The following is a 15,966-nucleotide window of genomic DNA, read 5'->3' as shown; positions in this document are numbered from 1 at the left end:
TGAGTGCCAAATGAGCCTGTGTAAAAATATTATATGAGGGTGCTTGTGCAGGGGGTGCAGACTTTGGCACTGTAATAGCAACCGTTAAAGCTGGCTTTGTGGAGTCAGTGTGAGATTGAGTCCTTTTTTCCTCTCTCCAATTAGATCCCTCAGCTGGGGTCAGGGACTCCAGTTAGCATTTTTGGCTTTGAATTCATCATCTTTTGTCGCTCTTCCCAGCTATCTGGATCATAAATTGTCTGCTCTCGCTCCCTATTTCACTGACATCCAGCATTCTCACACCACTCCACTCTGCTCCTGTCCCGGGGATCTTGACAAGCTGCTGGAAACAGCTTTCAGGAACGCCTTGGCAACCCCCATTCATCCACAATCAGCCCTTTTTTCATACCCTTATACCCCGTGCCCCTTTCAGAACACACACACTTTGCATTTTCCCTTTTCTGAACACATATGCACACACAAGTGCAACTAACTATGACTCCTTTCTTCAGATATTGAGCAGAACCCCTGAGGATGAAGTGTCATTTACTGGTTGTTCACTAAACACACATTAAAATGCTGACCTACAGCAAAGGGAATTGGGGGAATTGGGTGAATGAGTGTGTTTGTGTGAGTTAGTATTTGGGGGATTGCGTGTGAATGTGTTCATGTGTGTGTTTTGGGTTGGGTATTTAAATTTGGGGGGTCATTAGAAGGGCAAAGATGGGGGTAGGCAGAGGAATTGAAAACAGGACTTTTTTCACATAAATTGGTTTCCTGTCAGTTTCTATTAACAACCTTAAACTTACCAAGTTTACGTTTAATTTGCGTGGATTCATTGAAACTGGTATGGATTTGAAAAGAAGACGCTGGTCCCAGGATGGACAGGGAATATGTGACAGCTACCCTCAAAATTCCTCATTGCTTTGCCTCCAGTGCTGAAGCTCTGACGTCAGATATTCTGTCTGACGATTTGATGGCTCCTCGGTTGCAGTCAAGAGTCCATATTAGGGATTCCAAAAAAGGTAATTTAATGATCGCTTAATTTGATGATGTTTTCGTCTCAATTGATTGAGGAATCCTCTTAAATACAAATCCTTTAATTGTAATCACTGTACAAAACTAAACTGTTCTAACTAACAAAATAATTAAATTGCACCCATAATGGGTCAGAAAATGGGCTATGTTTATTTATTTTTGTCAAGTAAAAGCAAATCGCTGGTGCCACCATAGTTGATCACTTTTCATCACTGTGGTCTGATATAACTTATATATATATATATATATATATATATATATATATATATATATATCCATCCATTATCTGCACCGCTTATCATCAGTAGGGTCGCGGGGTGCTGGAGCCCATCCCAGCTATCTTCGTGCAGTGGTCAGGGGACACCCTGAACTGGTTGCCAGCCAATCACACACAGAGACTGACAACTCACCCGCTCATTCACACCATGGAACAATTTAGACTGGCCAGTTATCCTGACATGCATGTTTTTGGAATGTGGGAGAAAACGGGAGTGCCCGGAGGAAACCCACGCAAGCACGGGGAGAACATGCATACTCCACACAGGAAGGTTTGATCTCACGACCTCAGAACTGTGCCGCACACGTGCTAACCACTGCGCCGCCCATATATATATATATATATATATATATATATATATATATAGATATATATATTTTTTATTTTTTTATTTTATTTTTTTTCCCACCCATCCATTATCTGGACCGCTTATTCTCAGTAGGGTCACGGGGGTGCTGGAGCCCATCTCAGCAATCTTTAGGCAGGGGACACCCAGAACTGGAGGTGAGCTAGTCGCAGGGCACACAGAGACAGACAACTTACTTGCTCATTCACACCTAAGGACAATCTGGACCGGCCAATTACCCTGTCATGTATGTTTTTGGAATGTGGGAGGAAACCCACGCAAGCACGGGCAGAACATGCAAACTCCGCACAAGAAGGCTGGTAGCTGGATTTGAACCCATGACCTCAGAACTGTGACATACACAAGCCAACCACTCTTCCCCCCATATATATATATATATATATATATATATATATATATATATATATATATATATATACATATATACACACACATATACATATTATTTATAATAATTCTGAGGATTTGAAGCATTCCAAAAGGTTAATCAGCATAAAATATGCTGCCCCCAAATAAACTAACTCAGAGAATTAAGCTTATTCTTCTATATTGTTTTTTCTATGTTACTAAACTTAATATATTTTATCATGCATGTAAAATGTAAAAAAGATGTATTGAATGGTAATTCTGATAAAAAGATAAATCCTACTAATTTCCCTAAAATTGCTGATAGCAAATCATTTACCTGTTTGAAATAAAATCTTGGGAAAACAAATTATTTAAAAAATGAAATAATTATCTCCCTATCTATCATCTGCTGATTAGAATAATGTGCTTATATTAATGCTGATAAAAATATCAAAACATAAGAAAAATGCAATATAAGATTAAAACAAAGGACATTGGTGGTAAAAAAAAAAAGACTTGGCGAAAGTAATAACACAAACCTGTAACAGCTGAAGTATTTTGGTATTTAAAATGAGCTGCTGTTTCATCTTTCCAACATAACATTTACAGGATTAGTTAAGGTCGCGAGCGGTTGTGTTCAAAGAAGATGCAGGGACAAAAATCCTGTAACCACAGATACACACAGATGCAGAATGACTAGAGCAAAAAGCCTGGAATACAACGCCAGCCGAGGGAAGTAAAAATTGCCGATGTGAAGAGCCAAGTGTTGTAAAGCCCACAGCCTTAGCTTGTAACCGCGACATTCATACTTCTCAGGCATTATTCTGCACACTAGCAAATCGAGCCAATCATTAGCCCACGGGATGTTCCCCTTCTCAAACCTTTCCCCTCCTGTCCAACAGGAGATTTAAAGGAAGCATCGTTTCAAATTCGTTAGTGATCCAAAATGTCCTGGCAGAAGTAAGACCGCTCCGGGTCGGTTACTAGAGCCATCTTTGCACGCTATTTAAGAAAAATCCCTTCCATGTGTCCTGACTGTGGCGAACAAAGAGTGACAAGCATCCAAAACTCAAAAAGAGGCCAGGGGGCTGAAATGTGATTTGTCAAACGTTTCCTACTGTTGAGCTCATTTAATGATTGAAAGCTGCTTGGACGCCAAACCGACAAAAGCCACATTTATATCCACACCTGAAACACCACAGGCTTGAAAAAATGTGTTTGTACAAAGATTTCTTTTCAAAAAGGATTTAAACATTAATATTATTAGGAAGCGTCTTACCGGAGTCAGACAGCTCGTCCTCTTGGTCCTCCTGATTGAGGCAAAACATTAGCGGCTCCTCGTAGTCCTGTCCAGAGAAAAAGTGTTCACTGAGCAAAACGCACATTTCCACGGTGAGACTTTTCCATCAGGTTACAAGCATTCCACTAAAACTTAAAAAAAAAAAAAAACAAGTCCGGGTAAGTACAAAAACACAAGTGTTTGGCAGCAGGTCGGGTGGGTGCACGACAGTGAGAGAGATCAATTAGGTAACCATCTGCAGTGTATACAGCAGGTCTTAGAGAAACATGAAACATGCTCACAAAGTGGGCTATTCACAAAAACTGTGCCAGGTGGCGCCCCCAACACCTAAACAATGACACGGAAACAATGTGGAGCATTGAGGGGCAGCAAGGTAGGGGCATTGCACTTTACACTGCATGATGCAGATGTTAACAGGTTGAACAAAGAAGCTAAAGCATGGAAATTAATTTTGGTCACAGGGGAACAGTGTTGGGACTAACGAATGCTGTAATGCATTATTGATAATAATATTTGTACCTCTTTTGTCATCACAACATTACCTTGCTAATTTATAAATTGAGATTATTGATAATAGTACTCTCTGATTGTTGACTCCTCTGCCTCACTTACGTCTTCACATACATTCCTCATTCCGATAGAAGCAATTTCTGAATGGTGTTTATATCTACCTGCAAAATACACCTAAATACAGCTGTGGTGGCAGTCTCAAGCACAGAGTATTTATTCAGCAATGGGATATCATCTCTACCATATATACTCAATCTCATTTTACAACTATAAAATAAAATACCTAAATCAGGGAGTCAGTTTATATAAGCATATTTGGTTGGGTGTCAAAAGTAATGTACACTAGCCTTTGTTTGCTATTACAGAGGCCAAACAATTTTTCATTTACTCACATTATCCTCTGCAGCTGGATAATCCGCACTCATATCAGCAAAGAGTCCTGCAACAAGCAAAACACTGGATTATACCCATTATATTATGCTAATTTTCCTCTAGTATGTCATACATAATTCTAAAGATTGTGAAGTATTTTTTTTAAATTACAATTTAGGTCAGTCTATTTGTGACATTGGAATTTCTATGAATAAATGACCAATCTGAAATGTTAAAAACACTGTTTTCTGTGATGACAAAATAATAATGGTCGTGTAAAAATTATTTTTTTGGGGCTCTACTGATATGCAATACCGGTACTTTTAAAGGTGTTGAAACTTTGTTACTCTCTGGCTCAAATCGCACCCTCAGTCAGATCATTCATCAAGTATGTCCATTTCTAAGATACGATCGAATAAACTCTTCTTCTTTCATCTTTTCAGGGGGTTTAGATTGGCTTTTTCTAACATTTGCCATTTTTTTGCTAGAAGAACAACAAATTGTGAGGACGAGAATGAAGTTTCTAACCAACCTCACCCCCCTATCCTGCTACCTCATGTGTTGCAGGTCCCTGAGCAGTGTAACTAAAAATAAGATAATAGCAGATAGGCGCAGTAAAACAAAACAAAACAAAACTCGGTTAGGCATTGTTCAAACATACTTGATAGAGAAAATATTCTACGATCAGCTTTTTAAGGACACCTCAAACAGCGCACCTCAACTTTAAAGATGCAATTAGGAGGTCATTTTAGGTAACATGTTTGGGAACTATTTACTTGATCACAGTGAATATTTAGGTCATCTAAGGCAAATTTGCCTAATTACTGATTGCTTAGGTCGCATGGAACGCTTACAAACTGTATTCAACTTTCTCTAATTCGTTCCCATTTTAACGAAGCAGTACCTCTTATGTCCACATGAGGTCCCTTAGTTCCTAACAGAATCCCAACACCAGCAGAGAAAAAGTGGTTCATAATTGACACTTGAATAAGAGTTGTGTCTAGGAAATTTTGTATGCAAAATCCTCTTAAATTTGCTGACACGGATTAGATTATGTACCGTTTTCTGCAGGGTCGTCCACCAGTTGTTCTTTTCCCAAAAAGGTCTCTGTCCTTTCCCGTTTTAGTGCTTTTATCTGAGAGAGGAGAGGTGCAGCTATAATACAAAAATCATGTCCCAGTTGAAAACACATATTGTATTCTTAATCTTGAAATTCACATTTGTCGCCCTACTGACATTATTCATCCACGCCTACAATATTGTTAGTGAAAATGACACTCCTGAAAAAGCTTTATTTGATAAGTATATTTAATTGATATTTCAAAATAATTTAATTAAACTTAAAGGGACAGTGTGTATTATATATAGTGCCCCAAAAGTAAAAAAACTTCATTCATAAAATACTGTTCAAATAATTGTTGATTTAAACAATATTTATTTTTAATTACTCCTAGGTCGTGAAACTAGCATTCATTTTACATTATATAAGCCTCACCTAAAATCAACAGATAATTGTCTGCAATCTTGCTGCTACGGGAACCCCCCAAAAAAATACATAGCTGGCCAAAAAAAAGCAGTAAAATATTGTGTTTTGGTAACTTTGAGTCGCATTAGTTTGTATTCTTCCTTATGCTTTTTACGTTTTCCGTTGCACTACATCACGCAGTGACATCAAGTGGTCAAATAATACACGCTGTCCCTTTAAAAACTTTCCTTTTACATTAACACTGACCTCCCTGAGGAACCTCTCATCTCGAAGTCTGTTTCTGAGCAGCTGAATATCAGCATGTCGGCTTTGCTCTGAGCTCCACTTGAGATTTTGTCGGATGGTCAGGGTCAGATTCCCCGTGTCGTGACAGTATCTCAGCAAACGACAACGGTCTGCCCAAACCTGGGATAATCCTGCAGGGGGGGTGGCTAGAGGGTTGGGTGGGCTGAGAAAAAGAATTCAAAAAATAAATTATACACTATTTAACACATGTTACTTTGCATTTGGTTGAAGGCATAACTAGAGCAACTGTGCCACCTAGTGGAAATGTTTTCATAAATATTGAAGAAGTCGATTTCATTTCTGATACATGATGACAAGATATAATCTCTCTTTCTTGTACACACACACATACATACATACATATATACACTATATTATATATATATATATATATATATATACATATATTATAATGAATTGATATATCTGTTTCCCTCAATTTTTGTGAACCACTGAAACGTAAAAAATGTAACATTAAAAAAAAAGAGTCATATTTTCAAAAATGGTACCAAAATAATTCGTAAGAAAAAATACGTAAAACAAGAGTTCATAAAGGTTCAATCCAAAAATTGATTTTACGTGTTCAATGCAGCCATGCTATTATAAACAATACAATCTACCAGAATGAAATCCGTGTTTGTGGAATATTTATTTTTCAAGGCCATTTTATCGCATTACTAAAGAGCTAAATATGTTTGCTGGGAATTGTAGTTATTTAACTAAATGGCATTCTCTCCATTGAGCTATTGCTATTGTGTGTGTGTTAAAAAACTGCAAACTGGGTCTGGACTATTTTGCGAACTCCTGGTGAGCCTGTCAAATGGAGTTTGAAATCTCACTTTGTGAGGAGCTCTAGCATTTCCCTGTTGCCCGATGAATGTGCCATCTGCAGCGGAGTGACTCCCTCCTTGTTTGGAAGACTTATAGCGAGCAAACCTCCAGGTTGACAAAGCAGAAGCTCAGCCAGTCGACAAAGACCCCACCGCACGGCCAGGTGCAGCACAGAATCTTTGGGGCCAGGATCTGTGATGAGGAGATGTTACTGTGAATTGTAGTACACGCTCAGATAAGAGATAAAGAGATTACACATTAAAATTATACATCGGTCGTATGATTTAAATCGCAAATGTGGCATCGGGTGGTGACATCCTCTTGACGAACTGCTTTCTTATAATAATTAGCCTACTTACCACTGATTGATTGGTGCTATGGCTCAGCAGTGAATCATTCTGGCCCAGTGACCCAGTTTAAAGCAACAAAAGACGTTTACAAAAGTGGCGAAGACCTCTTTATTTGCCAGCTCTCCAACTCAGAGGCTCCTCATGACCACTCCTAGTACACAATGAATTGTGAATCATTTATGATTTCTAATCTTGGTTTTTGATTGAGGGCAGTCGATCTGCAACCTCAGTGGAAATGTTTAAATCTAAACCTAAAACTTCTATTTTATAGCATATGAATAACCTATTTATGTTGACAATATCTGTGTATTATTTACCCTCATGTAGTTTTTAGATCAGGGGATGGTGTCATAATAGTCTGTGGTTTGCAATAATCTGTGGTTTGTGCAGCCCTTTGAGACTCTTTGTTTCGAGAACTCTTGAACATACTGCATTTTACAGTATTGATGTATCAGCCTATTAAGAAATATAAAAGGAAACAGTATACTGTAAAGTTGCATCCGAATAAAATGGAATATTGGTGAAGCTGGGCGGCAGTAGCTCAGGAGGTAGAGCGCTCGTCGCAGTTCGAATCCCAGCTCCTTCATGTTACATGTCGAAGTGTCCTTGGGTAAGACACTGAACCCCTAATGCCCCCAATAAGCAGGTTAGCGCCTTACATGGCTGCACGGCCGCTATTGGGAAATGTGAAGCACACTGTAAAGCGCTTTAGGAAGTCTTGACTTGAAAAGCGCTATATAAATGCAGATCATTTCATTTTAATTGAATGCAGAATTTCAATTAAGAACATTAAAAGGATTATATATATATATATATATATATATATATATATATATATATATATACACATTCCCATAAATAAAATTCTTAAAATCAACTAAACTATATGTATCATTTAAAGGTGGGGTGTCGTTAAAAAGTTGAAACTTAGATATTTTCTCTAACTTGTGTCTGAACAATGCCCAACGGAGTTCAGCTAGCTCTTATGCTTTATTTTCCAATGCGCCTATCTGCTTTTATCTTACTTATAACAGAGATTTCAGGCAGGACACATTAAATTCGAGGAATGGGGCTCATGGCAGGACTGGAGAGTGAAGTCATGCTTGTCCTCGCAGTTTTTTTCTTCTAATTTATCACTAGCGAAGGAGAATGGATGTTTGGTAAATGTGTGCCTGTTCTTGACTCTAGCCATCTCCCCCTAGGCGAAAAGGGCTTCGGTATATAAATAGATATATAGACTATTGGTCATTGTAGCATGAAAATGGTGAAAGTAAGAAAAGGCCTGAGTCAAATTGAGTCCATACGCCCAACCCTAACCACGAGAAACCTGAAAAAAAAAAAACAGTGTATTCAGGCGGGTCTAAGAAATGCACATACTTGCATGAGCATCATGAATGATCTGACTCAAGCTGTAATGATGACCCAAGCCAGGAGATGGCGGCAGAGCGTAACAAAGTACCAAATTTAGTATAGCTCTTTTAGGTTGGAAAAATTAACATTTTTTTTAATTGTTTAGAATTATCAGCCTTTTTTGTGTGGGGGGTACTGATATACAAATGGCATCGGTATAAATACCTACTTAAGATGTGGTTATCAGTATCAGTCGGAAAATTGTTGTGATCGAAAATATATTAAAAATAAAAAAGTAATTAAAGACTTTCACCTTAGAATGGAACTACAGAAAAAAAATCCTTTCCCCAAAATATTTTAATGAACTCCACCTGCAGTCCCATGCACCGATACCCTTTATGACAATGTTAACGAATGATAAAATGAAAACTGCTGCCTAACTTGTTAAGATGAGAACAATAAAAAGACAGGTGCACCAATATAAGAGTGCAACTAGTTTAAATCTAAAGAATAAGTGCATCAAGCAGAGAGCATAAAAATAATAAACCCTTCAACACTATACTTACTCATTCAAACATTAGAGCTGACTGGGTTGAGCAAATTTTACAAGGTAAATAGTTTACAAAGCTGTTTTCTTTGGGTGTGCAAAGCAAGTCAATATTAGCATAGGTCAACCAATAAAAAGGTTGACATGTGCAAGCCCCATTTGAGTCTGATTAACTGCAGACATTCAGAGCGAGACACTGCAATGAAACAGGCCGCTATAATAACATTAGCCTGAAATCTAGTTTGTTCTTCGTGTACAGTAGGCGGGTGTAAACCACAACTTAGTTCATATTAACAGACGGTGGCATATCGGAAACAACCTGGTTGGTGTGCAGGCCGCAAGCGAACAGAGCTCCGCCTCGGGCAACGTCCAGATGGAACGGCTCTATTAACCACATTAGATGCTGGCTAATTAGCTATGATGAATTCAACAGTGGCATACATGTGAGCGGGATCACTTCCAACTTCAGTTCGCAAGCGAACACTGGAAAATACTAATGAGGATGGAGAGGATGCATGGGAGTGATGGAGTTGAAGAGTTGACCGTTGCAAAATTATCATTGCACCCATGCACATACCGTAGGTAAGATGTATAAATAACTATAGTCCATCACTCCAGTAAAAAATAACCCAAAATTCTTAAACATGTGAAATCTGAGGAAATAGTACATATTTTTGGCATTAAATTAATATGTATTTCAATGGTATATTCCAATTATCTTTAGAGATAATGCATTTTGAAGAGGGCATGTCTTGTCTTTATCACCTCTAGCAGTGACGTCATTGGATGACACTAGCACCTTAGCAAGCGAGTTGTTTTACGTGAAGTTTTGGTAGTTTTTGTGGAGAATGACTAGGTGTTTAGTTGCAGGTGGGTGCAGTAATGGTACAACAAAGTGTGAGCAAGCAAAAAAGGCTAACTTGCAAAAAAAGAAAAAAAACACACACTGAGAGCTGCACACAGGGTGCTAACCGAGACAGTTCAACAAAAGGTAGCCGGATCCTCAGCTGGTTGACCAAAATACATGCAGTGAGCAGCAAGGCTAACTGGGAACCAACAACAAAAAGCAGCAACGGCTATGGCGACAAACACAAAGCTAGCCAGTAATCAACAAACCAAGGGACAAAACAAAACTGGTGCTAACGTCAGGCTAGCTCAGTGGTCGGGAACCAAAAGCCGAAAAAGCAAAAATATTTGGATTTGTTTATGAGGAAACCACACCATATCATTTGGGTCAAAATTCAACAAAACCGCCAAACCCGCTTTGCAGAAAATAGCTAATTCTTCACCGCATTTTATTTTACTGTGCAACGTAAGATGATTTGATAAAATCTATGAAATAATAATGATGCCAGTGTCCCTCCCACAGTTACTTAGGAGTGGCGAGGCTAAATAATGGTTTCAAAACAAGGTGCAAGCAAAGTTTTTGTAAAAATGTCACAAAATACTGTAAATGAGGATACCAACGTATTTACCTTCAGAGTGCACGTACCCTGTGTATAGACCTCCCCCTTCCAACGGCTCACCCAATCAAATTGCTCCAGGGCTTTCGCTTGAGCTTCTGGGTAAAACATTTGTTTTGGGTTAAAGTTTGTTCTGAGGCTTTTCACCATAAAGTGTCTCGAAAATGAACATAGATTTTTTTGGGGGGGTGTCCACTACTGTATGGCACTTTCCATATAAAGGACTATCTTGCGATTTACAGCCACCCTGGGGTCTGTTGGTGTTACACCTCGACTGTAAACTTCAGTAAAAGGTGTGGTGTATGTCCCAGTATGAAGTTAGCATGCGTGACAATCAGGCCTGTGAGTAGCAATATATTAAAAATTTGCACAAGTTTTATCACTGAGCCATATGTACTCAAGAAAAGAGTCATATATAGCTCGTGAACCATAGATTCCCGCCCCTTGAGCTAGTCGACAACCGATAGCGGCGACGGCAATAAACGCAGAACCGATAAAAAAAACAATGCTACTACCCCTTACCGTCTGCCCTAGGACACCCCAAGATGTTCCAATTTGGAGGAATATCCAGGTTAGCCATAGCGAGAGCCACACGACGATCCATAGCCCACCGGGAGCTCTGCTGGCCCAGGTTGAAGAGGCTGCTCATCTCTTCGTGATCCAAAGAGCTCAGACTGTGTCCGTGGGTGACCAAGTGTTCTGCCAGATCCTGAGAATGATTTTAGCAATTATTTTTTGCCTACAGCTCGATAGAAACTACTACTCTAATATAGATAAAATTCGAGTTGGTGCTGTCAAAGCTTTAGACTTTTAGCTTAAAAATTAAAGCTTCTTTAATTATAATACATATTATTAATTATGAAGCTGTTTTAACAGTGACGTGCGTCGTTTCAGATGTGCTTAATAAAGCTGAAAGTGAAAATTTTTCTCTATTAAGTATGTGTTATTTATGACCAACTGAGTTCAAAGAGCCCTCATGCCTTATTTTCCACTGTGACCATCAGCTTTTATCTTACAAAGCTGTTTGGAGCGGAACACATTAGGTGAGAGGAATGGGGGAACGGGGGAAGGGCTGAAGAGTAACGTCACGCTCGTCTCCGCATTTTTTTTTGTTTCTATTTGTAAGTGCAGCATGAAAATGCAATACTGTATGGCACTTTCACTTTCAACATTTTGGATTGTCGACAGTAACGTAATTTCAGTTTTCCGTCCACATGATGGCAACAAAGTGAAGTAAACTTGATTGTGTCTTTAATCAATACAGTTGTGAAATAAAGAGGCAATTATTTTTAATTTATAATTTGACAGCACAGAAGTTATTTGTAAAAACATGTTTTAATAAATTAAAGTACAGTACTTTTATTTGTTAAACAAATACTTGAACCTGTAAATTATATGTGTTTCCTTAGGTTTCAATGTATAATAGAGCTTTTAATAGAGTAATTTTAAATTCAATAAAAGTTTCTACTTTGCAGGTTTTGACTACCGCGGAACCTATTTGAAATGCAACCCCCATAAAAAAACGAGTCGATTCCTGTATTTTCAATGAACAAATTCTCGGTTATAGTAGCATGATTAGCTCTTTTGACGGTCGCCAATATTTATGTTCTTAGCTTAGGCACCATCAAATGTCATCCTTCATAGGATTAGTGTGATGAGTTGATAACGGTGAAAATAGTTGATTTCGAAAACAAACAAGAGGTGGATGGCCATGTTCAATCTCATTGCATATACTGTTTCACAACGTTGATATCAATGGCAATAAAGACAATACAACTGACACACTTGAAGTTTGATACCTGTGCATCGTCTTGGATGTATTCCAGCATTGCACCACCCACCCATGTGAGAGGTGTGCTTTCAGAGCTCACGTAGGCCTGCACAGAGACAATCTCAGCGAGGTTATGTCCTACAAACAGAACACAAAATAAATCTGAATGAAAACATTACTCACAAAAGAAAATTTTCTGTGTATGTCACAATTGTATTCAGTTACGCACTACATGAGTACTAGCCAGTGAAAATATGCAAAAAAATATGTAAATCCAAGCACTTCTCGGCTTCCTTCAACATTTCATCAAACCATTTTACTGGTTGATAATGACCTACTGTATGTGCTAGCATATTTCCTTCTGGCATACTGTGATAATGATGATTTAATTTCTTGACAAAGGCAGGAACCCTTGGTCTTGATCTACTTTCGTGCACTCACAGTGAGAGACTTTCCTAGCGAGAACGCTGGCTTGTGACCACTTACCGTCTGTCTATGTACAATGCTCTTGGGCTCGGTAATGTTGACATATTGTTTGTGGAGCTGCTTCCCTCCTGAGAGGAAGTTGATAAGATTCTGTGCATTTCCAGACACCAAGTCACAGATTGTGCGTACGTGTGTGTGTGTGTTTTCTTGTGTATGCTACTTTGTGAGGATCGGGAAGGATTTTTACCAAGTGAGTGAGGACATGTATGCAAAGTGAGGACATTTTGGCTGGACCTCACAACTCTAGACGTCTTTTTGAGGGTCAAGACATTGTTATATAGCTTAGGTTTGAATTGAATTCTGGTGGGATTAAAGGTTACAATTAGTCAATTAGTTGGAATAGTTAAGATTTTTCAGAGAAAAATTTTAAACATATGGCCCACGGGCCACCCAATTAAAAAAAAAAAAAAAAGGTAAAGCCAAAGCTCCCTCTAGCCGCTAGAATGCATTTAAGGATACACTCTCAACTTTAGTAGGTCCAGCCTAGTAGTTTGATCTGATAAAGTCTATTCTTATTGCCCATGCACTACTAAAACGTTTATTTTATTTGTTTCATTTCAAACTGAAATGACAATTAAGGCAAGAACTATGTTTTTGCGTCGCTCTCACTTGAGTTTGTATAGCGTGGTGACTTGGTTCAGGTGTAAAACTGCGTTCACTGAACTGTTAGAATAAACCAGTTAAAACTTTCAATGTGAAAAATCGAAATATTTTTCCTCTTGTTGTTTGTGGATAAATGTGTTGTTCTTGAAAAAGAAAATCCCTTCTTATCCATGATTTTAAGGATAAATAAGAAATAATAAAGAATAAATAAACTGGCAGTGTAATCAACTCACAAGTGTTTGTCTTTTACTTTTTTTGACTTAGCTGAGTCAAGGTCAAGGGTTGGCAGACTACGGTCCGCCTGTCAAGCTTTTTTTATTCAGCTCACCAAAAGAGAACGTTAAACATGTAATGATAATATGGTATTTCAAAAGGTAATGCTGATGCAAATGTGTTGATTTTGTGCCACTCTCCTCCCCTTTTGATCTTGTATTTATTTCATTTATCAGGATATTTATCCAATATAATTTAAAAAAAAAAGCTTAGCTATTGCATTTTCCATCCATCCATCCATCCATTATCTGCACCGCTTATCCTCAGTAGGGTCGCGGGGGTGCTGGAGCCCATCCCAGCTATCTTCGGGCAGTGGGCAGGGGACACCCTGAACTGGTTGCCAGCCAGTCGCAGGGCTATTGCATTTTGAGTTTTTCAAATGTAGTGCGCTAAAAAGGGATATAGATTACTTTGCTTTAATTCTGAGTTGTTCAACACCAAGTTATAATGGTTTATTTACAGACATAAAAAAAGAAATTGAGTGTGTACTTGTAAATGAATGCATGTTTTTTAGTCAAAAGTCCATTTCATCCCTGATTTTCTAAAAATACATGTCTCCTTTTTTGTCATTTTATTTATTTTTGCTAAAATGAAATGTAAAGAGAGTTCATTTAAAAACAGCCAAGAAATAGATGTATGTACTTTTGAAATGGCAGCAACATTTTGAAAAAAACATTGAATAGGGCTACATTATCTTTTTACCTCATGTATTGCCGAGGTATAAGATTCTAGACTAAATCGGTAGACAAAAAATACATTTAATATATTTTTCCTGCCGACCCTTTTGCCATTTTTTCCAACAAAATGCAGCCCTGGACTGGGTAGTTCACATACTGCATTCAGTTTAATCGGAAGAAATTTTGTTTATAATAAATATAATGAAACATTCTTACTGGTATTATTAACTTATATAATTCTTCACCACCAGAGTAGCCAAACACGCTTACACAAAATTAAACTGTACCTAATACGCCAGCAGAGAGCACCTTATGTATTAGCTCGTATCAAATTACGCAAATTCCCTTTTGTACTCAGTTTTAGAAGAAAAACCTAAAAAAATCACAGTGTGTTAAGTAATATTTCAGGTTTTTAACGTCTCATAGCACATTCACACATGCCATATACGCTTATGAGTACCCGGCACAATGAAGCACAGCATGACGTCACTTTGAGCCCTGGTGACATGGACCAGCGTAGATCCCTCCAGAACGATGAAGACCTCAGCATCTTCCAGCAGGGAATCCAAACCCTCCAATAATGCAAACACCTTGGCCTGGCCCTGATGTAAAAACAGTTGAGGGACAACGCTTACTAGAAGGATTTATAAGCGTAAAATTTAAGTCCATATAGTGCACAGATTTATTTGGGTGAATATTTGCAAATATTTCAGTGGAACACTAAATCTTTTGGCAGATTGTCTCTTGAGGGTACAATAAAAGTTCCTCTCAATAAAATCAGGAATGCCTTTTTTGTGTTTGCCACAAGACCTGCGCTGATCCCAACAGGCCAGAAGACTTTGGCTGCCTAATCTGGGGAAGGCAAACGTGAATTAGAGCAGAACCAAAGCGCAGACACATGGACTGATGGGAGGATACAAATGTAGATAGCATGTGTGACAATATGTCACTCTCACTGTAAATCTGCAAATAGAGTATGAGTTCAATTGAAGTTTTATGAATAAAGAATTTAATGAAGTCCAGGTGAAGTGGACCTACAGAAAAATATTGACAATATGTTCATCCCAATCATAGCAGACACGTTATTTGTTTTACAAAATTAAGGAAATTGTTCCTATTTTAATGACATATTGAATAAAATATTTAAAAACGTAAATGGTGTACACTCATATGCCTATATTAGCTACCTTGCACTGGCTCCTGGTCCGCTTAAGATGTGACTTTAATGTTTTCTTACTAACATAAGAATGTTTGCATGGATTTGCCCTCTCTTATCATTCAGTTTTAATTACCCCCTATGTTCCTGTGGGGAGCCTCCATTAGGAAAATGCAGGATTACTTGTGAATCCAAGAGCCAAGAAGAAATCTGCAGGCTCGAGAGTGTTCTCCATCCGGCCCCGGTGCTGTGGAATGCTCTGTTTCCGGAGATAAGGTGTGCAACCTCAGTGGAAGTTTTTAAATCTAGACTTAAGACACACTTCTATTCTAAACCTTATGATTGATGCCAACCTCATACTTATTATTTTCCTGTCCTTTCCGGCTGCCTGGTTGGTGGTATAATGAGGGAGAAGGATGTATCAAGATGAAACATTAAACCAGCACCTGGACCTGAAGCATGTCTGCACCGAGCAGCTAGCTGAGATGGGAAGCTGC

The 15,966-nt window shown here is 38.4% G+C and overlaps 1 protein-coding gene across 5 annotated transcripts in view; it reads right to left on the bottom strand.

The window, feature by feature from the left end:
* LOC148366331 (rho guanine nucleotide exchange factor 28-like) overlaps positions 1-15,966 on the bottom strand; it is a 65,071-nt gene that overhangs the window by 45,180 nt on the left and 3,925 nt on the right. For all 5 annotated transcript variants that reach the window (XM_088336778.1, XM_088336780.1, XM_088336777.1 and 2 more), the window contains exons 3-10: positions 14,774-14,915; positions 12,303-12,412; positions 11,026-11,212; positions 6,802-6,985; positions 5,924-6,125; positions 5,251-5,326; positions 4,212-4,258; positions 3,289-3,355 (exon numbers count right to left, since the gene is read on the bottom strand). In XM_088336778.1, the coding sequence (XP_088192904.1) occupies positions 3,289-3,355; positions 4,212-4,258; positions 5,251-5,326; positions 5,924-6,125; positions 6,802-6,985; positions 11,026-11,212; positions 12,303-12,412; positions 14,774-14,915 (1,015 nt within the window). The remainder of the gene's footprint in view (positions 1-3,288; positions 3,356-4,211; positions 4,259-5,250; positions 5,327-5,923; positions 6,126-6,801; positions 6,986-11,025; positions 11,213-12,302; positions 12,413-14,773; positions 14,916-15,966) is intronic.

The sequence above is a fragment of the Urocampus carinirostris genome, chromosome 5 (genome assembly GCF_059441175.1).
Source record: "Urocampus carinirostris isolate Australia breed hairy pipefish chromosome 5, RoL_Ucar_1.0, whole genome shotgun sequence".
Taxonomy (NCBI): domain Eukaryota; kingdom Metazoa; phylum Chordata; class Actinopteri; order Syngnathiformes; family Syngnathidae; genus Urocampus; species Urocampus carinirostris.
The sequence above is the reverse complement of the archived record's forward strand: the minus strand, read 5'-3'. Positions and strand labels throughout refer to the sequence as shown.